The sequence below is a fragment of the Aquila chrysaetos genome, chromosome 20, assembly GCF_900496995.4.
Source record: "Aquila chrysaetos chrysaetos chromosome 20, bAquChr1.4, whole genome shotgun sequence".
Classification (NCBI taxonomy): domain Eukaryota; kingdom Metazoa; phylum Chordata; class Aves; order Accipitriformes; family Accipitridae; genus Aquila; species Aquila chrysaetos.
The window spans coordinates 24523302-24547476 of record NC_044023.1 but is presented as its reverse complement, the minus strand read 5'-3'; the positions used below and the strand labels follow the sequence as shown (position 1 = coordinate 24547476).

The window sequence follows — 24175 nt, the reverse complement described above, 5'->3', positions numbered from 1 at the left end:
CGCATTAATGGAGAGGATTGTGCGGATTCTCTGTAGCAGACTGAGGTTTATCTCCTGAACCTTTTGTTTGATACGTGATTTATTATGGCCAGTAAAATGCCCAAGACACTCCCATTTTCTCCTGTCTTCAATTATTACAATGTCCTACTATTTTCTTATTTTCATGCCTGTACCCGAACACCCTGGAATCAGCTACTAGCCCTGCTCAGCCCGCTCCTCTCTTAGGGTCTGTTACACATCTGATTTTCTGGACAGAATCCCTCTCAACGAAAAATCTTGCCATGTTCCCATTCTGTACAAATTGTTGTTATTTTTCTATTTTTCTTTATCACAGCTGCTAGGAGCTTAATAGATCTCTGATCTCTCTTCCATTTTCCCATGTCAGCTCTTATATTGCCCACCACCAAAAATTCCTCACCCAATTTAAGCAAAATTTTGGAGGTAAGTTCATCTTCCAGCCACCTCCCTGCACACAGCATTTTTACTGGTTCTTGTTGCCTTCTGCATCGTCCATTCTACTGAACAATAACGTGCAGTACTGCTGGCTGGCTCGTTTGTCCCATTCGACCATTCTCAGCGCTGTGAAACTGCTCAGACCAGGCTAAATTGTGTTTCAAAGGTATTTTGACACAAAATGTTAAGGGTATCGGTGAGTGGGGCAAACAAAACCAGAGAGAGAGGCAGGGCCGGCGTGCTTCCTGCACTGCTGAGGGTTTACAGCTGGTGGATGGACACATCTTCAGGCACACAGTGGGCACAGCTTCCTGGCGTCCCCATCCCAGATAGATAGCTTTCCCCCTCTCACCCCTTTTCTTCATCTCAGTTCAGCAATTGCTGTTTTTTCTTCTGGACTTCCTAGTTGTCCTTAACTGAGGTGTCGATGCTCCTTTGCTGATGTTTCCCTAATCCCGCCTCACCTTCCCCGCCGAGACCAGGGAAGCAGGTCCTGCACCCGGGTCCCTCCTGCATCCTTTCCACTCACCCCCAGGATTACTCACAGCCTCTTTCTTTCTCCACTTGTTTCCTTCTGCCTCTTTTGTGCTGGCTGCACCCAACCCTCCCCCTGTCAGATCCTTCATTCTCACCCTTCCTCCCCACTTGGCTTCCTCCGTTCATCTGTGCCTGGCTCCATCAGATTGGGGGTTCGCAGACCGCACCGCTGCTTTACTGGGGTGTACCTGGGGCTGCCCTGTGCCCTGCTCCTCCCGGCTTGCCCCTATACTTCTGCAGCCACTCGTTCGGGGACCCTGGCTGCTCTGTGGGTCTGCACACTGGCACAAAGTGAATTCCACAGAGCAGCTCCACCGAATCGCTTGCTTGTGTCCCTGTCACTTCACACCTTGACGGCTGCCATCCCCGCCTGCTCACCTCCCAGAGAGGTTTGCTCCTCCACACCCTGGGCTGTTGGAGCAGTGCATTGCCCCGCTTCATCCACACAGCACAACTAGTCCGAGAGACCGTCACTAGCTCTCCAGCTGCTTCTGCCCCTGCCACGAAAAGTTGCCCCATGCTCAAAACCACCGTTCCAGTGCCCTTTCCTACCCTGTGGTCCTTGAGCTCTACCTCTCCCTGTGCCTGGCGGGTGTCTAAAGCAGCTTGCTGTCCTCCCTCCGCGAAGGGCTCTGAGCTCCTCCGTCCTCACGGGAGTCGGGGAGTGATGGCAGCTCAGCCCTGCAGCCCCAAGCCTCGGCGCTCTGCAAAGGCTGCCGCGTCTCCCAGCAGCGCTTTCTTTGTCTCCCTCTTCTCTGGGTCTTTTTATGGCTGCTGGAAATGCAGAATGCTCTTCTGTGTTGCCTGCTAGGGCTAGGTAAATTATTTGTTTAATAGGCTTGGTTTATTTTTTGTAAGCTGGCAGAATAACTGTGAATCATCAAATCTCCCTGAATTCACTCCACACAAGATACCAACAAAAGGATTCATTGTGCGGAGCAGTAATCGGAGTGTAGCTGGGGCTGGACAGAGAAGCCATACAGTGGGTCTGGCTTCCCAAGAGGCTGGATACGCAGGCATTGCCAGCGCAAGAACTAGTATGTGCCGCTTTGAAAACTCATTGCTGACAAACGTGTGTGGGTTTTTTCATGACACTCTGTCCCAACTACTCTTTCTTACTCAAGCAGAAAACCCCTGGAAAAGAGCCTTAAATAGTATTGCCGCTTCTGCTAGAATGAACATTTTTTTCCTTTTTTTCCTAATAGTTAACAAAAAATGACAAATCTATTCAAGTGCAGCCCCCCCTCTCAAAACAGCTTCCAGATTAAATTGGAGAACTCATTAGGATCAGACCCTTAGTTTGCAAAGGGATTTTCTCTCCTGGCTACCACTCCCTGGTCACCCGTACGTCACACCCTGATCTCGCAAGGGGCTCTGCAGTAAACGTTTGTGTTGCGGTCACGTGCAAGGCTCTGTTTCTGCAGAAATGGTGCCCACACAGAAGAGGAGATTTTCCAACTTTTATGCCCCTAAGGTAGCTGTCTTGGACGTGAGCTTTCGGCTGCCAGCCCAGAGGGAGGGGAGCCTGTTCCCGCGGGTGCTGCTTGGAGTGGGCATCGCTGCCCGGCTGCCGCGGGCCCTGCAGCATCATCTCTGCTCACCTGGACGAGGGCAGTGAGGGACGGGGCTGCCTGGGCACCCCCTCAAGCTGCATTGCATCTTTACTTGGAAATCTGTACCTTTGGACAGCAGTTTCATTGGATCCCACTTTGGTTTGCAGTTAGTTTTGCCCCCCCCCCCCCCCCCAAGCCACACACTTCCAAACCTCAGGGGGGAAAACGCAGTGCTGGAAAACACGGTTTCCAGGGGAGGATTTAAGAGAAGCAGAAACGGTGTCGTGGTGCTTGGGGAGGCTGGCCCAAACAGAGGGGCATTTACAGAGCCCAGCCTTATGCATCATACGTTTTCCGAACATGATTTTCCTGAAATACATGTGTTTCAGCAATTGACCAAGGATCCAGGGCCGGGTTTAATGTAACGATGGATTAACAGAAGGGAGAACAAACCGCTTCCTCCACAAGCCAGCCTACAGATGCACCACGAGGTGATGCTCTGTAAGGATTACCCGAAGCCAGAGTTTCTCCCCTCAAAACGGCCTTTCACGTGAGTGCCGGGCCTGCTCTTGGGGCTGGAGGAGCAGAAGCAAACTTTTGTTTGTTGCTCTGAACAATGGCGTTTGCTATGCTTTGGGACCTGGAGCTTTCCCGAGATGGTGCCAGTCAGAAGATGTCCCGGCTTGAGTCGAACAGCCTTTGAGTTAAATGTGTGCTGTAAACCTCTCTTGTGCCGCCGCGCTCATGTTTGTTACTGCTTTTATGTTGGTGACTCCCTTGCGGCTGCATTTTTTTGGCCTGTGGCTGCGGATCAGCCGTGCCTTCAGGGAGGCAAGGGGGACCGGCGTGGGGTGCCCGGGCGGCGGGGCCCGCTGCGGCCATGGGGGCACGGCCCCAGAGACCTCCTTGCTCTTCCTGAGGGGCACCTCGCCCGCCAGCGCTGCTTTACCGTCCGGCTCGCGGTACCCGGCGCTTTTAGCCCGAGAGAGGGACGGCTTCTGGACCGACGCGCTCCGGTGGCGCGGGAAGCCGGTCGGTGTCAGGGCAGGGTGGGCCCGCGGCCCTCCTGCCCGTGACGGTGCCGTTCCCGGGAGCCCGGCGCAGGACCCCAACGCGCCCCCGTGGGAAGCCGTTTGGGAGCCGGGGCGTAACGGCGGCGTGCCGGGGGTCAGCACCGCCGGGCTTCTGCGCCGCGGTACCGGGGAACGCCGCCTCCGGGCTGCAGGTACCGCACCCGGGGAGGGGGGCGGCCGTGCGCCCTCACCGACGGCGCGGCTCCACTTCGCGCCGCGGCGGGGACGGGCCGAGCTCTGCTGGAGCAGGAGCGGGGGGGCTGAGGACGGGGCCCCCCCCCCTTCCCACGGCCGCCCCCGGGACCGGGGGACGGCGGGGGCGGCGGAGCGGGGAGGAGGAGGCGGGGCGCGGGGGCGCCCGCCCCGCCCCGCCCCTCACGGCGGCCCCGCCCCGCGCGCAACCTGAGCGCGGGAGGGGCGCCAGGGCCCCGCCTCGGCTGGCGGCGGGCAGCGGCGCGGCTGGGCTCGGCTCGGCTCGGCTCGGCTCCCGAGGCCGGTCTCTCTCGCTGCGGCTCCCGCCGAGGTCTGGGCGGTGCGCGGTGTCCCCGGCGCCGCCAATGAAGGCAGCTGCGGGCGGCGGCGGGGCCGCGGCCGGGTGAGGCGGTTGCGGTTGCGGTGCGGAGCGGCGGGCGTCCCGGCGGAGCCCGCGCCCTCCCGCAAGATGTCATCGCAGGGCAAGTTCAAGAAGGACAAAGAGATCATCGCCGACTACGAGGCGCAGGTCAAAGGTGCGGAGCGGGGGACGCCGCACCGCGGGGCGGGCGGCGGGGCTCGGCTGCGGCGCCCGCCTTTGTGTGCGGGGCGGGGCGCGGCGCGGCGGGGCGGCCCGGCTCCGGCTGCGGCTGCGGCTGCGGGAGCCCGCGGCCGCCTTCCCCGCGCCGCTGCCCCCGGCGCCTTCCCCTCCCCGGGCGACGGCGTCGCCGGGCGCGGAGCGGCCCCGGGGGGCCTCGGCGGCGGGTGCCGGCCCCGCGGGGTGGGCGCCGGGGGAAACTCGGCGTGCGGGCCGGCCGTAACGGCTAACGATTCGAACCCGAGGCGAGCCGAGCCCGCCCTCGCGGAGAGGCTCCCTTGTCGGGCGGCATCGGCTTCGTTTTGGGCAGCCGTGACCCCCCCGGGAGGGCGGGCGGGCGGGCTGCCGACAGACGAGCCGGGGCTCCGGCGTTCGGGGACCGCTCACCGGAGGGAGAACCCGCGCAGCGTCGGCGTGTGGGTGAGGAGCTCTGCTCGAGGCCTCCCCGGCGAGGAGGCACCTCGGTCTTGCAGGTCTTATGTAAGGAACTTCGCCGTGCATCGGGCCCCGCGATTTCCAGGGGCAGAATCATTATTATGCAAGTCCTCGCGTCGCAGGATGAAGACCTTTGAAGCGGAGTGCTTTATTTCTAAATATCAGGGAAGAATATAATTAAAGGTTGTGTCTGTTGAGACCACCGAGCGTCAAATGTCAGGCTCCAAATTAATTTTTATTGCAGTTAGGCTTGCTGTGGGAAAGTTGGTACCCTCTGGAACATCACAGATGTCTGCAGTCTAGTGAAAGACTGAGTGTGTGTGGTCAGACAGAAGAAATTAGTCCGTGTAGCCATCTCTCTGTTACAAAACCAGGATTTCTAGTATCCGTAGCAAACCGTATTAACTGATACTGTTGGATAACCTTAGTTCGTAAATCTACTCACTATTGTGAAAACTCCTAATTCTGTTAGTTGATGACAATTCCTTTTCCCACTTTCAGTTTGAGGATTTTAACTGCTTACTTAACGCCTTTTTGTTAAGTTGCCCCCTTCGAGTCCCTCGGCTATTACATAGAATTGGCTCTGATCTATCTTTGGTTGTTTGTTTTATATAGGTGTGGGTTCACCATTTTGCTATGCTTAAGTCTCTGGTTAAGACAGAGTTAAATAAAAATATAAAATAGCTTTTCTGCAAATTAACCTGTGAATGTGCAAACTAAACAGCTTTCCTGTTTTCTCTAGAGGTCACTTAGCATGTTGGATCTTGAGCTCAGCTGAGTGATGTCTTAACTGCACAGAGACCGCTTTGAAAAAGGAGCTGCTTAAGTGCTGCAGTGCAATGCCAGATGGAAGGATTTTGGGGAAGGGGCTGTCTGTTGATTTCGTGCCATTGTTTACTTTCTTGCATTTCAGCCTTTTGTAGTTGGCTTTGAAGAGTGATGTAACAGTCACAACATGCTCTGCTCAGTGCCAATTACCTTTCTGCTTGTGTGTAATTTGGGCAAATTGATGTTATTGCACCCTGCAGTTAAGCAGATGAAATATTCTTTTAGCCTGTGGTATTGTTCTGTTTTACGGGAGGGGATTTGCATTTATTCATAGAGTCTGTCCCACGTTTCCATGTTGTTCTCGAAGGTGTCCTGGTTCCTGCTTCTCAGATGCTTGGGGCTGCAGAGGGGTAGCTGGAGGCAGGACTGGGCCTGATCTGTTCCAAAAGCTTTGCTGCAGACATCTCCAGTATTTTAACTTGTTGTTGTTTGTAACTGGAATCCTCATTTGCCGTGATCGTTCCTGGCCCGACTTCTGTAGCCTCATGGTTTCCATATGTTAGGCAGTTAACGCTGGAGTTATGTGTAAGGGTGTTTTATTGCACCACAGCGATCACGTTTTGGGCTGCTTTTCTGGGCAGCTGTAACACAGACTGAGTTTGCTGATGGGCTGGTAATAATTTCCTTGATAGCATTCTGTGCTTAATTATACCTCCAGAAATGTCCATTTTCTGATTTAAGGCGCTCAGACTGTATTTTCATCTGAATGAAGGTGAATTCGGATGTGGTGAGGGTTTAACTGCACCCGAAGCTGGGGTGAGGTGGGAAGAGTTGGACCCCAAAGTCTGCGTGTGCTGCCTGCCCGCTGCCTTCGAGGTGGTGGCAGCTCCGTCCCTGAGACACGTCAGGTCCGTCACAGGACCAGCGTGGTCTCAGGGTGACCTTGGTGAGGTGAAGGGGCTCCGGCCCTGACAGTTGTCACCCTCGCTGTCACCTCCCTGCAGGGACCAGGGTGGCTCTGACCTTCCCACATTGCTAAATGGTTGGAGGAGGATAAACGTCCGACTCCAGAGGAGTTGGTGCAGAGCTCTGTCGTGGCCCATGCTTCATCATTAAATGGGGGCAGTGGAAGAAAATGTAACTGGGCAGAAAGGTTCAGTGATAAGTCAGTGGTTGATCATGACATTAGTAGGGACCTGAGGAGGACCGGCTGCCAAGGGTGCTCTGCAGAGGGGATGGGGCTTTTTCTTTGACTAGTCATGTACCCTGTGTGCAAATGCAACAGATCTGTGTGTTGTCGGTGTCAGCAAAACCTGACATGGGGCAGGGTTTGTCATCACCTAAACCTTCTCCTGAGGCTGTGACAGTGACCATAAACACCCATCTCCACTTCTGCTCCCCTTCTGCAAGGCCTGATCTCCCTTGGCTTGACCTAGGAATTTCATGTAGGCCACTTCATTATTCCAGATACTCTGTTTGTTTCCCTCAGGGATTTAGTCGTTATTCTATTCATATCTAAACCCCTGCTACGCTGGTGAAGACGGATACCCAAATCTCAAGAGAAAGACTAAAATGGAAAAGTAATGGGGAGAAAGAAGGAAAGAAAGAAAGAAAAGGGGGAGCCATGGCGAGAGAGACTAACGGAAACAAAATGTTGGCACAGAAGAGCTGGCATATGAAGATAAGAGGTGGAAATTTGAAGAAGTGATGCCTTGTTATGGAGGTTCAGGCTGAAATCTGAACACAGCACAGTGGTGGTTCCCATGGCATGCATGGTCAAGAAAATAGCAGGGAGAAAGGTGGAAAAACCCCCCGTGTGAACTCCAGGGAATACATCGGCATGGGTGGAAGTGAAAGTAATTCACAGCAGAGGTGTGTTTAAAATGCATTGAAAAGATAGATGTCAGAGGACTGGAAACGGTCAGGGTGCTGGCCAGCGTGACCTCCCAGGCAGCCTGGAAGGTATGAGGTGGCAGCCAGTGCCTGGGGCTCTCGCAAAAGGCAATAATCATCTGGCAGTGCCTCAAGTGCATAAAAAAACCCTCAGCTGCCCAAGTATTACTAGAGGAGCTTGACAGACAACTGGGAATAACATGGTGTGGAAGAAAAAAATGTTGCTTAGGCTGATTTTTAGGAAAGTTTAGCTGAAAGCCCTCTTTCTCGGGCTGTTGGGAAGTAGAGCAGAGGACCTGAATGGTTTGGGGACAGCCTGTCAGTAGCTGCAGCGCGGGAGCTGAGCCCTGCCCCGACCTCCTTGCTCCAGGGTGCTGCGGCCTCGGTTAAAAAAAATCGATGAGTCCACACTTTGTGTGGGGAGCATGATTGGCGTAAGTAGAGTTTAACTGGTGAATAATCTTTGTGCACAGGGGTGATTTATCAGCCATAATAACTTTGTATCTTCTTTCCCTCCCTGGAGAATGGTGTCTGCTTTTTTCACGGTGGGAAGGAGTCGTCCTGAAAATGCTTTGAAAAGATAGAGGGTGTGTGCGAGGGGTGTGCCTGCGTGTGTGTGCAGGTCTGTGTGAGTGCTGTCTGCTGCACGCGCTCCTGCTGCATGTTGTAGGGAGGGCTGGGGACTGATAGCTAGGCCATGGTTACGCGGTGTTGGTAGTGATGCAGGGTGCCTGAGGCTTTGGGTGGGTGCCACTCCGTTTTTAGGAGTGGAAATACCTAATTGTTGCTGTCTGTGGCTGCTGCAGGCTGGCTGTCCTTGCAGCTCTCCGCAGTGTTTGCCATCTGCCCGTGCACGGGGACCTCTCTCTGTGACCTCTCCTGAACGCACGCACCGCTAACAGGCGCCTTCCCATGGTGTGGTCTCTCCTGTCAGTTATCATGCCGTGGGTCCGTCCTTTCCTTCTGCTGCTGATCTGCATCCTCCTTCAGCTGTCAGGAGAGGAGAGAGAGCTGGCCCCAGGATTGGCAGCAGATGCTCGCTTGACGGTACCAGAAAGAAAATATTAAGGGTGCTTTTTAGGAGTCAGGTTTTCTTATTTGTCTGTCTTAGATTTGCAAACAGGAATGGTTGCATTAAAAATAAATGCCAATAAAGATATGGCTGCGTATTTACAACTGCCACTTTAAAGCTACTTGCAGAATACAGTATATCCTTAGATGCACAATTTAAAGTGAGTGTTTTCAGACATACAATTTTAATTGGTCTAGCTGGCCAGGAAGATAAATAAATGTCATTTCCTCATTACTGTCAAATGCGTGATTTGTTGCTTTAATGCAGCAAAACTAACCAGTTTTAATTATGTAGATGCAACTGTCTATGGTACAGCATTGTAAATCTTGCAGAAAATTGGGCATCATGTTGACTGGCTGTTTAATTTCATATTGCTTCCTGAAGCTTTTCTTTCACCCTGGCAAAATTCAGGTCATTGTGTGATCTATTTGGTTATTGTTGGCAGGAAGACTGCTGTGAGTCAATAGCATCTTCTTCTGTCATATGGCTGGCAGGTGAAACGCATCCCTGGTGATCCTAAAGACGGTAGTCTTTAAATGGTGCATCTGGCTGCATAGTGGTAAAGGGATGATTTCTTGCACTTCTAGGACTCTTAGTCGCTGTGTAAATTGATAATAGAACTCAAGTTTTGATGGATTTAGCATATGAAAACATTAAAAAGGCTTGCAAACCTGGGGCCAAAGAAAAACAATGTGTTTTTTCCCATTTTCATATGAGAACTGCAGCTTAGATTAATTTCTCATTGCTTGTTAGCTTCATTTTACTTTTTCTATTGCAGTAGCTGCATCCCTTCTTTTATGACTATTCTTATTTCCTACCTATTGCTCTCTTTCCACTTTGCTCAGCAAATTTTGGGAAAATTCCCATACCAAATTATTTTCTGGGATTATGGCTTGCTCAGGAGGGAAGCTTGGCTCCCAATTGGAGGAGGCATCAGGGCTTGAAACTTGACAGCCCATTTAATAAAATGGTTCTGTGCAAAAGAGAAGAAAGTTCCACCCTTTTGGGTGGGCTGGTAGGAAACTGCTAAATATTAATCACAGAAGCAGTTATAAAATTTCCATTGGCTTAATTGTCTTGCTTAACAAAATGTAGGGAGGTGTTACCCCAGGGCCAGCTGGCATGCCTTTGTGGTAGCTCCATTGGCTTCAGTGGAGTCGTCTGCAAAAGATAGCAGAGCCTGATGAATCTGATCTAGTTTCTACTGCGACGCTTCAGAATAACTGCTCAGCATTGCTCCTTGTTCGGTTGATTCCCATATAGATTTATTTGTTGTTATCTTCCATTTATCCTCTGTGTTTCCTCAGGGGGGTCTGGTAGCGTGGTCCTGGCAGATGGGTTTTACATGAGATCTCCATGGGCGGGGACTGGGAGGGCCATGTGCAGAGAATAGCAGAGGAGTATATATGTGATTCGTAATAAAGATTAATTGGCAGTCTCTAACGGAAACAAATTGGATCTATCAGAGATGTTTCCTGCAAAGCTAAAGTCCCGAGCGCTTTGGCAGAGGCTGGGATGGTGCAACTGAGTCAGCAGGCTCCTGCACGCAACCGACCATCGGCAGCTCTGCATAGTTGCTGCTGGGATGGACCTTCCTAAAATGCCTTGGCTTCGGGCCTCCTCTGCGGTCTGAGGGGAGAAGGAGCTGCCAGCTCAGGGTAGCTTGTGAGAAAGGTGTGTACCTGTGCTTGGGTGCCTTGCTGTGGGTCAGACAGCTGGTACATGGTCCAACGCTCTCACGGCCAGCTCTGCCTGCCCGCCGGGGCAGGCGCGTGGGTACGGCACCGGGCACCGCCTCGCTGGGGCCGGGCCGTTGGCCTCGCGACGCTGGTGCAGACGGTAGAAGTGGAGCATGCCAAGGCACTGTGGCTGCTCTTTCTCGTCGAGACATCGCTAAACCCAAAGACTCTCTAGGTGCGTGGCCCCATTTAGATGGGGGCCTGAAAGCCTGTGTGCTGGCCTTCTAGCAGAATGTGGGGTGCTTTAAAAAAAAGACAGGTGACATCACTAAAGTGTTTTTTCCTCATTAGACACAGCTCTCTGGCCCCAGCTGAAGCTATTTAACCAGACATGGCAGAGTGGAGGTGCCTCTGGCAGGATAAGCAGGAAAGCATTGCTTTCTTTCTAAAGACAGAGAAGCTGGCAAAGAGAGCGGCCGAGGCATGAACCTTTTGCAGGACTCGCTCCTCCTGAGTCCAGGTCCCTGGCTTCTGTTGCTGGCTTCATCTCCCGGCACCTTGTGGTGTCCACAGCTGGATGGTGGGTGTGGGAGGTTGTGCTTCTCCTGCCCTGTGGTGAGGGAGGGGGAAGCTGGAGCTCTGGGTTAAAGCTTATTAGTGTGGCCTGACCCCCAGAACGTGGCAGAAGTCGCATTTAGCAACCGTGCTTCTTAAACCCTTGGGTTCACGTGGGAGCATCCGTATAAAATGGAAGCCAATGGCTGTTCCTGCAGCTGATGGCCCTGGGGCAGAGCCTGCGCTTCCCATGGGGAGGCTGTGGGTCCCATGGTCAGGCTTTGGTTCAGATTTCTTTCGTTAAGGTGACTTTCTTCCAGCGCGTTAAAAGAATGAAATCCAGCCGTGTTTGGAAGGACGCGGTGGTGAAGAGGCCTCCTTTGGGCTTTGCTCCACTTTGGAGGCCCGAACTCCTGCCTTGGGCTCAGGGCCTCGCGTGGGGACCGGGAGCAAGCGTGCGTGTGGCCGAAGCACGCTGCCCCGAGTGGGTCCGGGCACCCTCGGCAGCCCCTCTGGCTTGTGCGTGTGCGTGACGAGTGCTGTCTCCAGTGGGGATGGCCTGGGTCTCCAGCCTCTCCGTTACCTCTGCGCCTGTGGGTCATCTCGCGTGGGGTTGGAAGCGCTGGACTATGAGTCCAGCCCAGAGGATGTGGCTTGTCCTTGGGAAGGGGTCTGGTGGCATGCAGGAGCTGGGGTCCTGCAGTGCTCCGAGGCCTCTGCTGAGAGCTGATTTCAATAGAAAAGAACAATAGTTCGATCCTTGTAAGCCTGGCTATTTTCTTTCCTGATAACTGGCAGGTACCTGGGTGCAGCAGGCATTATTTATCAATCTACCCTTCTTCCTGATAACAGTAAAAACCTCTTACAACACTTATTCATGGCCTGTAGCTAGTCCTGGTTCCAGGTGAAGAGTTTCAAGGGCTGTAAGAGTGCAGCACCAAATGTGCTTCAGGTGCTTAACAGATATTTATAAGCCTCTGCAAGGTGTAATATTTTAAGTTCTGTGTGCACAGCTTCAGCACCTGTCAGCAGCGGGATTTACTCTCCCCTTCTGCTGGCCCGTTGAAGGTGGGGGGAAACCCTCCCCCTTGAGCTCTTAAATTTTCTCATGCCTGAATTTGGCTTTGTTTCAGTAGCTGTTTGTCAAGCTACCACCCACGGCAGCAACAGCAATCACCTTCTGAAATGCATTTACCGGCTTCAGAGGCATTTATACTCCTGACAGGCGGCTGGCGATGGAGCAGTTCGAGCAGGTAACGCCTGGCATCAGGCTCGGGGCTGGAGAGGGGCACAACAGCGTGTGCAGTCGTGTCCCTCATGCCGCTCTTCAGCAAAACGGGCACGAAGTAATCTCCCCTTTCTTACAACCTGGGTGGCTATTTAATCCTGAATGTTGATTTAATCCCAGGAGGCTTTTGCTGAGCTGCCAGCGAATCTTCCTCTTTAAAAAAGACAAATATTTCTTACTAATAACTATTGTGTTGTGTGTGCCCCACCTCTGTGTATTTTATTGGTATGTATCATAGCAGCAAGGGAGGACATAGAAACGAGTAAACAGCATGAGCCCACGCAGTGACAGTGGTAATAATGGTTTGTACCTGTCACTGATGACCTCCTTGGCTTCCAGTCCTCACCCAGTGCTCCTGCTTTGTGCTTGCGGTTGTTGGATGCACTTTAAGCTGTTCACATCTCCAAGAGCCTGATTTGTAAACTTTTCTCTGAAAAACTGGCCCGAGATGACTTATTTTGGTGTCCCTTTTCTCACCTCTAGAAGACAGCTGCAGTAGTTTGGGAAGAGGCAGCTGCTGAACAGTGTATTGCACCACACAATTTTAGGAGGGGAAGTGAAGGAGTATTGAAATAAAATTACTGAGGGAGTTTATGTAGCTGTAGTATGCTTCCCTGGGCTGGGACCGAGTCGGTGTGATAGGGCTGATGTGTTTCTCACTGCCACAGTGCTGTGGGATTGTTCAATGACCGTGAGTGGTCAGCAGCTTGGTTTGAGAGTTCATGTGAAAAATGGTACCATCAACAGCACAGCAGCCCTCACATGCCAGGCTGGGGAATATACAGCCTTGTTCTTTATCCCAGTGTTGTCATTACTCATCAATGAGGAGGCAGCTGTTAGGATCCCATCCATGGTGGGGAGGGAGAGGTTTTAAATCATCCCCTTTGTGTTAAATCATCCTCTTTATTTTAAATCTTCCCCTTTGTTTTAAAAACAAAGATACGTAAAAAGGTGTGGTGTTACAATTCTGGTGCGGAAATTGGAGCTTTTGTCCTAGCCTCTTCTAGCAGGTGGGTCCCCAGATGTAGCTCTGTGTGCACAGCCTTGTCAGAGGGGCGCGACAGCAGTGCCTCTTTGCTGGTGCTCAGGTGTTTGTTCTGATGTGGCTGTGGAGCTGTGTGTCTGTCTGTACTGGCCTGAGTTCCCCAGTTTGGGAAACCCCTGGCATGGGAGGGACTGGGGAAACCAGGGAGCTGGAAACTGGGAGGCGGCTACGGCTGCGAGATTCTCTTGCTTACCCATCTCGCGCTGTTGAGCTGCCTTGAAACAGTGTGCCACCCTGAATGACAAAACTGTATCTGTTAGCTTTACTGATGTCCTTTCCTGACTGCTGAAGCTAAGCTGACATTCAGGGGAGGTTCTCCATGAAGATGTTTGGTGCTGCAGGCTGTTAGTCTGGGAGCTGGAGAGTTTGGGAAAACGATGCAGCCTCTCTGTGTCCAACAGCTTCAGAAAAGAATTTGCATTAGTGTCTGTCATGCTTCTTTCCTTTGAAGTTGAAGAATAGCTTTGAAGAGGGCAGAAAAAAAAAGATTTTACTTTCCTTTTCCACATAGGCCTTTGGGAAGACAGTCATGTATGTGGCAAGGAAGTGCAGTTACTCTAATGCATCTTGCTTCTCAAAGTAGCTCTATAAAATATTGCTCTGTCTTGCAGCAATGGCAGGTGTGCAGGAAAGCTCGGTAATTTTCTGTTAGAATGACTGTAGAGTTAAATTGCCTACAGTTTCTTGCTTGTTTCTATATCAGACAGATGAGAGAGGAGAGGAGGTTGTTCCTTAGTTGAGCATCCCTCATTTTTTAGTTCTGTCCCTCCCGGCCTCTGACCCTCAGTGGCCTGTCCGTAAAACAAACAGAGAAGAGGGGATGCAGCTCTTTGGGTGGCTGCTAATCCTGCTGCTCTTGGGAACACTCAGGGCTACAGCTCTCTAGGGCAAGGATTTTATCCATATGGCTCTTGCTTTGGTTATTATCTAGATAGCAAAGCTAACTAGTGGTTAGGTGACACTCAGTGTTGTTTTACTATCTTGCTTGTATTGTAAGAGTAAATATTTAAAAAATAAAACAGGATACAAAACCATGTAAATGACCAGAGATTAGGAGATAGAGATCTGGCTTTAATGATTCACATTAAGGGAAAAGGGAGCCCGATTTTCCACTGCCTTTCTCTGTCCGTTGGACCAACTTCACCTCTGAGGTCCAACATTGTGGAACAGTATCACACATTGGAGGACCACAGCAGAAGTCCCTGTCATGGACTTCCTGAAACAGTGGCTTTCCCTTCACTAGGGAAGAGCCCCAAAGACTGGTTTTCTTTTAGATGTTGTGGCATTGATTAGCTTTGTTTGAAGAGTTATTTGTGGTCTTGAGGATATTTTGTGGCGTGATTAGAGCCTGAGGAGATGTTCTGCTACTTGGAACAGCTCGTTTAGAGAAGATAACCTCAAGAACAGATTTCTTAGCTCAAGATCACCAGTTAAATAATTTTAGGTTGCTGGCCTTGTGTGTGTGCAACATTTTTCTCTCTGTCAAATGCACTGATTAATCAATAATTGTTTCATGGGAATAAAAACCCTTGCTATGGAATGAAAATGCTTCCCCCCCCTCCCCCAGGTGACTAGAATTCTGCTTTACTGCATGGTGAAAGCTGACATACCCAGATCAACTAAGTGCTGCTCAGAAAAGCTTCTGTCTATGTAAGCTTGCAGTGGGCTAGCAGCTGAGATCTGAGGGAACTCACAGCAGTGAGTTACTTTTTGTATTGATGGTGATGTTTAAAGCCTCTGGCTCAGACAAGATCCTGCTGCAATAGATGGGACTTGCTGTCCAGTGTTAGTAACCTAATGGCTTTAGAGGAACTGTTTTTGGGGAAGAAGTCTGCATTTGAATCTCTTCCCCTCCCCCTGCCTCCCCCCCCCCCCCCCCTTTATGGAAATTTAACTCTGTGATGATGCTGTAATTTAATAATTGAGATTACAGAAGAACTCATAAAAGAGTAAGAACTAGAGATTGAACTGTTAGTGTGGCAGTCTGAAGCTTTCGTGTTGGCAAAGGCTCTAAAGAGAATTCAAGATTTTCTCTGTGTGAAAAAAGGTTAACTGATATTTGGGAAGAACCTAAATGATAGTTTTGAAATTTTAAAGATGCAGACCTTTATCTGATCTGGAGAGAAAAAAATTCAGCTGTCATTTTACAGTAGTGGCAGTGTAGCAGGTTTAAAGCTGCAAGAGAGCTTGAAGATTGGAATTGCATTGCTAGACAATGATGATCAGGAGGCGAAGCCTTGTGCAGATGAGTCCTGTTTGGGAATGTAGCCCTGGAGTGGGAATGCAGTGTGAAACAGCGGGCTGTAGCTCAGAACAAGATGGAAGCAGTGCTGTTGACTTTTTTTGCAAACTGCTTTGTCTCATTAATGGGAAGTGATACACTGAAGCTGCATGAGAGTATCGAAAGACACTGTGTTTAGCTGGTCAGTGAAGGAAGAAATACTGTCTGCAAGGTTATCCTGCCAAGAGCAGAGAGTATATTTAGCTTTTTCTTGAACTCCCATCATCTGTTCCTGTTTGCTGTCAAAAGCTGATCAGTTACTCCAGATTTATGCTGGTGTTGCAGAAGGTGACCCATGGTCATTGTGGAGTTGTGTCTCTGGACCTTGTAAGCCAGATGGGGATGTCTGTTCAACAGTGTCTCTGGAAGGATGCTGTGGACCACTTATCAGCAGTGACCTCCACTGGAAGGAGATTTGCTGTTAGTTGATGAAGACACATTGGGCCTTCTAAGAAAATGTTATTGTAGGCAGCTGTTTTCGCCTCTCTATTATTTGGGAGGACGTGCTAACTCCTCTGGAGGGACAGCATGCCCTAAATGACTGTTAAGAGTTGGGAAAGTCCCGCTCTGGCCAAAAGATAGTTTTGTTTGAAAATATGACTCGGCTGCTGTCGAACATGGCGCTGTGGGTTTGAAGCAAGTCCTCTTGAATGGGTGGGATATCTCCCATTGACTTTGGCGTGTGGAGCTTCATGCCCTTGAGATCATGTGCCGAAATCCCTGCCTGCATAAGGGATCACGCGATGTATGTTGCAAGGTTAGAAAAGAGTCACAGTGAATCCTTCACCTTGCTTTTCATACCGTGGTGACTGAAGCCTGTCTGCATGTACCCCTCCAAAGTGGGCAGTCGTGGGAAGTCTGGCAAAGGCTCCTCCTTTGGTATGTCTCTTCTGTAAGTAAAAGACCTTGTTTGTTGTCACATTGAGTACTGCAGCAGTGATGTGGTGTACAAGAGGGTGCTGACTCCTTACTGGGAAGTTATTTGCGCATTGCTCGGTAGGGTTACACTCTACCAAGTATAGGCTGGAATACCGTGATGTGTTTTTATTTTGCAGTGTTGCCTAATGATTGTTTCGTTTTGGAGATGGGCATATTTTCAAAAGGGCTGAGTACTTTTACAGTCAATATTATGTACAGTTAAGCATGCTGAGGTCAGCACAATTGAATATCATGCTTCAGGGTGGAATGTGATTGCTAGAGAGATGGGAAAACAATTTCTATCCCCGTGTAGAGCATTACACAATTGGCTGGATACATTATAGTTTCCCCTGCAGCATCAAAGCAATGCTCTGAGAGAGGCCACTGGATTAAGTAACACTGGCATTTCTGTAAATACCCGTGTAATAGTTTCAAAATGTTTAAGAGTATTAACGATTTTATTTTCCCAGTGCTTCCAAGATGCAGGCAGGAGCGTTCTGCCTGTTCGGCTGATGGGGAGTGCAGAGGCACAGAGACTCGGGCAAGAGGGCGGTAGTTAGGAGTAGGAGCAGCAGTCAGGTCCTTGAGCTCCGCATCTTGCACGAGGACCAGAAACTGCCTGTGCACTGGCCGTTTGCTTCTGTCAGATGTGTCTTCTGTGCTGCCGTGGCGATTGGGTAGTGTATGTGCTGTGTGATTCTCCTTTTACCAGCTTGGTTGCTTTGTGAGGTCTAGAAAACCGTCTGATCGGCTGATCTGTGGCGATAAGTCACGCTGAGGTCCCTGGCTCGACTCAACTGCTGCTTCCTGTTTTCAAGTGAGGTTGTTGGCTCCTTGGGGCAGGACGAACTGTTCCTCTGTCTGTGGTGCAGAAATAGGTGGATCTTCACCACCACGGTGCAAGTAATGCTTAACTTCACATTTTGGAGATGTACTGAAGCCCCAGGAGAGAGCAAGCTGCAGTCAGATTACATCCATTGTGGGTAGGAAAATGTGAGTTATTTAGGTGTTGTACAGAAATACTGGTAACTTGGGACAGCTAGCCTTACTCTGCGGTGGAAACCAGTTTGTTTCACACCTCAGGGGAACTGAACTGTGTTTTGTGGCTAGGGCTGGGTACGAATGTCAGCCAGAGATGGAGAAGGTGGACTTATTGCACAGGTCATTCTGCAACAAACGGTTTCTGAGTGCACTGTGAAGGTGTGAAGGTCTGTGTATGTTCAGTGTTGCACCCAGAGGGAACTGTAAGACTGACATCCCAGTTGGAGCTCTTTGAAATGAGTGTAACAGTCACATACAGAAACTCTGCAAGATTAAGCTTTTATTTTGCCAGATTTTCCTTTAACCATTCTTCATTTTACTTTTCACTAAATACACTAAATGTTTTGTAGAGACTCTTGTAGTGCCCTGTTCTTTTTTACCACTAAAGTGAATGGGACTTCTGTTGTAATAAATGAAACCGGAAATCAGGATCTCCACTGTAATTGTATTTTTTGGGTAGTTCAGGAGGAACCTGGAGAGGTGTGGCAAAAACTGAACAAAAATAAATAGCAGCGTTGAACCAGTTTTAACTTGGAGTATATCAAGTGAATTGGGAAGCAGGCTCTCAGCAGCAGGTTCTTGTAAAGCATTTTTTGTTTCTTTTAACATCCTTGCTTGATGGTGTTCTGAGTGATTCAAATTTTTAAAAGCAGTTTTTCCTGTGCAGTGCTTCTATGCTCTTGACCTACTCTTGCTAATATCCCTCAAGAAACAATAAGCAAACATACTGTAAGTGAAAATGTCATATTATAAACCCCTGAAAGTGAAACTGTAACAAAAAGAGTACTCAGGTAGTCATTGTTCTTGTGGGAAGGCAGTTTGAGATACACTGTTGGAATAACAATAATCTGCTTCACGTAAGAGGTCAGCTCAAAACTAAGGGTGAGTGGGAAGAAGAGGAAAAAAGGAATGCACATTGTGTGCCTCTCCTCCTAATCATACAGCTTGTTCTTGTGCGTCTCGTGGATTGTGCTGTTGATGTAGTTGCCTACTGCTTTACAAATGCTTTTCGAATGCGGTGAGAAGACATCCATGTCAGATGGGAGATGAACGTATAGCAGATGGTGTACCTCTCCTGAGGCACCGGGTGGACGGAGATAATTTTGCAGGTCACAAAACCAGAGAATAACTTCTTCAGAATTAAACTTTCATTGGGGATTTAAAAAAAAAAAAAGTCAAGGACATTTCTTGGAAACTACTTCACACAGATAGATAGATATGAATGTTTGTTTGCTATTTTCCATTTTCAGACCCAAATATGCTCGCAGTCACCTCAGAAGACGTAATGCCAGGGCTCTGACAGCTCGTGGCAAATGTCCTTTTTTACTCTAGAACTGATATAACGTGTCCAGCTAGCTGTGCATCTTGCTGCATCCGAACACATCATATCTCTGCGTGCTGTGGCACTGTGGAAACGTGGGGAGCAGGGGACATGCCTGGGGTATCTCTTGGTGTTGGAGGGTGCGACAAGGACCCAGGTCTGCACTCCTGACTCCAGTGCCAGGCTTGAGAGCGCACTGGTGCTGTGGCTTTGAGTGGTGAGGCTTCTTAGCACCAAAGCCTATTCACCTGGAGAATGGGGTTAATGGTGTTGTCTCTCTTGGAGTGGGTGACACCAGAGAGATTTCATAAGGAGGCATAGTGTTTTGAGGGTTTAAGGCAGTGTATTAAAGATGAGGCACACCAGCAGAACTGGTTTTTTTGTTTGAACATGGTGAAATGGGACCCTTGTTTATCAGCCATAGCATGCTCTTGTTGTGGAGGTAATCCAGCTGCTCTGACAGTTAGTTTGCACAAAACTGGTGATAAGCTCCATGACAGAGAGGTGGTTGGTCATGGGAATAGTCACAGGTCTTCTCCTCAGGAGTTCTGCGACTGTGCATGAGAGCCAGGCGTGAACCCTGGCCACCCCGTTGGTTCCCAGCGTGTGTAGTCTTGTCAGCATGCCAAGAATTTATATGGAGGCTGGTCACATTGTCACTGGTGAGTGTTTGCTGCAGTGTCCTTGTCCATGGTGTACCTCACAATGACAATAAAAAAGACATTTATGGCCATCAAAATAACTACTGAGCCTGCAGAAATTTGTGGTGGCAATATGCCTTTGAAAGAAAGAAAAAAAATCTTCAATGACATCTTCCTTAGCTTTTTGGGGGGGTCTTTACCAGACAGCACATGTCCAGAGCTCGCTGGAAAGAACTCCTTGTCCCCAGTAGCATCTTTGTGTGAAGACTCTCAAGTTTCCCACTGGCTTAACTGTTCCTTGTAAGCCTGCCATCCAAATGACTTGCCAAGATGGAAGGAGAGCTGGTCTTTGCAGGCTCTGAATTGCCAAGGTGTTTGCTGGCTCCAGTTGCAGCTTGAACAGGCACCAGACATCTAGGAGGTGGAAGAGGCTCTGCTTTCTGCTGGAATCACCCTGACAGTGCTGCTGGGTTTTCCCATTCTCCTAGGTGGCACCATTAGGCCCGTCTCAGGATGAAATTGTTTGTGTATCATTGGTAGCACTTCCATTGCTCTCGTCTGCTTTTGTCCCTCTTGTAAAACTCGTTCAGTGTTGCATGCTGTGGGAACTCTGTGCTCTTTAATTGTTGTTTGTCATTGTGGGAATTGCTTGTTCTAAAACCAATTACAACCTGACAAAACTGATCTGCCTTATTTACAAATACATCCATCTGGTTGTGGACTGCGTGATATCGCTGCCAGAATAATATGAGGCCTTTATTGCTGCTGCTGAGTTATTGAAGGGTTCCCGCATTGGCATCGTCTGTAGCCGCACGATGGCTTACTGCCCACGTGTTTGCATGCGTGTTCTTCGTAGGACAGAGGGAATTAATGTTTAAAGTAACAAATCCTATGTAAACCGAATAGAGATAAAACATTAGAGTGCTGTATCTCGGCGTCAGCTGGCATGGAGCCTCGCGGCATGTTTGGAGCATGCGATACAATGGAGGGTGCTAATGCAGCGGCTGCAGAGCAGCTCTGCTGGGCACTGATGCCTGGTGTGTCTGGCACCATGCAAGTGAGTGGGTGAGCCCTCTGCTGTGCTCGGGTGGGGACGAAGTATAGTTGTAGCTGTTGGTGTTAGAAGCAGCATGCACGCGTGTGTGCAAGAGCTGGGGAGTTGAGAAACCCAAACTGTTTGGAAGGGGTTGGCAGTAGGTACTGCTCTGGTGTGTATTCTGTGCCTTTTGGCTGCTGCAACAGCTACGGGAACTGGGATTGCTGGCCACCTGGGGAAGGGTCTGGCTGATTCTGAGTCTTCCAGAAACTTGTTCAGTAATTGAGGTGGGACTAGATTCCTCCTTAGAAGCTGCAGCCTCCTGATAGGTTTCATGTAGAAAATAGGCAAGAGAAGTAGGCAGGCGCCTGGGGTGTGAGACTCCTATTTCTGTGTGTGTTCCTGGAACTCAATTTTGAAAAGGCTCAAAAAAGGAGAAAAATGGATGACTGTTGTCAGGACATTGGAATTTGACAACCATCACAACTGGTAGCCAAAACTTTCAGACTATTTTCATTTTTCTATGAATGTTCAGTTGCAGCTTAAAAAAGATCTGAGACGTTATGAATCAGTACTGATTTCACCCTCAGGCTAGCAGTTCAGAGCTGGATATAGTGAATTTTAGAAGCATTCACTGAAAGCCTCTATTCCTTGTTTACTTTGTGTGTTATCCACAAAGGGTAGAAGACAGAGACATATGTATGTAAACAAATTTAGCATGAGGGAAACAGGGAAGAGTTGCCCCCTAAATGAAGTTATTGAAATTAGCATGACTAGGTTTTGACATATCACTGGAGGTGAGTGAATTAGTCACTGTGAATAATATATATGATAAATTCAGGCCTATTTTTGTTTGTGATTTACCTAGGAATGAACTTTAACTTCTATATTTATAAATAATCACTCGGTTTTTGCTGGCTGGCTGAATAACTGAAAATTCATAAATCGTTATGAACTGGAAGTACAGAATACTGCAATCTGCATATGAAAACCAGTGTTTACACAAATCTAAGTTTTTTCGATTCTCTGTCACCATAGTAACTGAACATTTTCTATAATGGTGAACTAGTCTTGCAATGTGAGTGTGATATAGGATGCTTCCATTTTACCTCCAGGGGCTGAGGTGGTGGTCTAGATCATTGGGGTGCCTGGTACCTGCCAGTCCCTTGACATGAGCTGTGAAAATCGGGTGTGTGGAGTCAAAGGGTGTATTTGATAGCACTGCAGTGGGTTGAACCCAAATCCTTCTCATCAGGGGTTGGTGCCTGGGTCTGTCAGTGCAAGAAAATGATCTTCAGCTGTTTGGGCAATTAAAGGTCTGTTTGAGAAAATGCATACCTGCCATCGTTTTGTGGCAGAAATGCACTGTAATGTGGTCCTGGCACGGTAGTCCTGGCCCGCTCTGTGCTCCCCAGCTTGCTTTTAAGTAGTGCGGAGTTGCTCCTTGGGTCCTTAGTGGCTGTATATCCAAAATGGTGGATAATTGCTCCAAGCCACGAAGATCGTGGTGCTGGCCAGCAGTAGTCTGTGGCTTGAAGTGACTGGGTTGGCAGTTTTGGTGACAGATGTTCCCCAAACGGGTCAAAGCTGCTTGTGCCCGCGGCAGCTGCTGGAGCAGGACGGGAAGGGCTGCTGTGCCTGCTCTTGTGCTGTGTTGCCCCATGCTAGCAATAACGATGTTTGTCTTTGAACCCTCTGCTTTAGCTCAGATCTTTAGTATCATATCAGTGGGGGCTTTTGGGGTTGGGCTTTTTGAAATTGGAAACTCCTATCATGCCGAAACTAGTCTTTGTGTTATAACGCGTGGTTTCCCCATCATTCTCGAGCAGTGCCTGTTTCCTGTTGCTGACAGGGCTGTTAACAGATTTTTAATAAGAAATTTTCTGAAATTCATTAGAGACAAATAACAGCCCTTTGATTCTCCCCCGCCCCCCTTTTTTCTGTTGTTTAACAGGCTGTAGTTTATTGCTGAAAAATGCAGATACGATACTCCATGGGGAAAATATTTTTTTGACAAAATGATTCATGTAAATACACATAGTTTACAGTTCAGAGTGACAGTTTGCTGGTAATCTGTCGGCAGGGGTATGATCTGCAGTCCCCCAGCCTCTCTTCTGGTCCTTTATAAATATCAATCAAATAAGGATGTACACGGAGTACAGTGGACAGCTAAAAGCAGGAGGAGGAAATGCAGAGAGAAAGCAGAATAGCAATATGAAAAGAGAACTCGCATCATCTCTTGTAACATGAGCTTTCAGTATGCATCAAGGCTAAGCTCTTCTGGCCATTGCAGCTGTAAAATAATGCTGTATTTTCTGTTCCTTCTCTCTTACAAGAATTGGTGTGCTGAAAGTGGCTGTGTCCCGCGGGCAGGGTGGATAACGCTGTAAGGTGGTTATGAAGATTTTGGCTAATGTCCTGTTTCTTGGTAGCTGATCAGCATGTGTTGGCTTCGGCTGAATCCCCACAGCCCTGCCAAAGAGTGTGTCTGCTTGTGCATCTCCTCTTAAAGCAGGCCAGAAATGTGGAGATGCTCAAAAGGAGACTGAGATTGTACATTGTTATTAGTGTGGGGGATTGATTTTGTTTGCTAGTTTTAAATCCAAATAGAAAATCATACTTCCATGATGCTGATCTTTTCCTTAAAACATAATTATAGCTCTGTACAATACAGCTGTTCTTAATCCAGCAGTTAATAAAATACTCTAGCTGGAGTCAACTTATTGGACATAATTTATGTGTAAAGGGATCTTGTGACATTTTTTGGTGGGAGAGGGGGAGAGAAAATAATCCATTAACACTTACAGTAAAATTGTTAGGATAAAATCCATGTATTTTTAAAAAGTTCATTTGCTTATAATTATTAATGAACTCTATGGCTAAATTTACTTCAGTATTTGCACATTGCTTAGTTTGGACAAGAGAACAGGACTGGACAACTTCCCTACCTTGTTTTATTCAGTTTCAGTGTTGGTTTGAGTCAAAGGCTCCTAAGTTGAAGGGAGATTTTTCACTGAATTGAAGAGTTTGGAATTAATCCCTCTTAAGATATAGTCTTGTAACATATAGACTGACATTATTTCAGGGAAATATTAATATGTAACCTTCCACCTTTTCACTGAAGTGGTAGTATTTTTACTCATAATTTACCTTTTAAAAACTTCCAATAAATGTATAAATCTCAATTTTGATCTTAAAATTACTTTACCAGTGTTGTTAGAAAAATAAGATTATTTGTAAGGATCTCAGATGTTTTCTTTCATGTACTCTGTCCCCCTTGCTTGATCTGTCCCTAGCCTGCTGCCTTCCTCAGCTTCAGCATATTTTACTTAATTAGTTCCCTAAAGGCCATTATGTGTGATTTTTCCCAAAAAGGGAACGAGCACAAGGCCATCAAAATGATAAAGGCCTTGAGAGCTCTGGCTGCTGCTTTGTATGCTCAGATGAATGAGACACCCCCCCACCCCTTCTTCTGAGGAGCAGCATACAACTCTTGGGAGAAGTTTCATGTGTATTTCACTGAAATATTATTTGCTGTACCCTTTTTGTACTAATAACTGTTATTTTCGAGCGTTCGTAAGGGGAGTTTTGCGGCCTGCCAGGGCCCCAGGTTAGCCGAGCGTTCGCTGCCGGCAGGCCTGCCAACATGGCGGCCAGCGTGCGCCCTCAGTGGGGCAGGCCGACCAGGGAGCCCTGGCCGCCTCGGCGGGTCTGGACACCCCTGTGCCGGGGAGGATGGAGAACGCCTCGGCTGTCCGCTGGCTCTGTGGAACAGGCTGCTTAGCCAAAACAGCTT

The 24175-nt window shown here is 48.9% G+C and overlaps 1 protein-coding gene across 3 annotated transcripts in view; it reads left to right on the top strand.

Moving 5' to 3' along the window:
• Positions 1 to 4045: 4045 nt before the first annotated feature.
• The window catches only part of SRGAP3 (SLIT-ROBO Rho GTPase activating protein 3), a 133590-nt gene continuing 113460 nt past the window's right edge, over positions 4046 to 24175 (top strand). For 2 of the 3 annotated variants that reach the window (XM_030043882.2, XM_030043885.2), the window contains exon 1: positions 4046 to 4344. In XM_030043882.2, coding sequence (XP_029899742.1) covers positions 4278 to 4344 — 67 coding nt within the window. In that variant the 5' untranslated portion in view covers positions 4046 to 4277. The remainder of the gene's footprint in view (positions 4345 to 24175) is intronic. The other variant, XM_030043884.2, reaches the window with a different exon arrangement.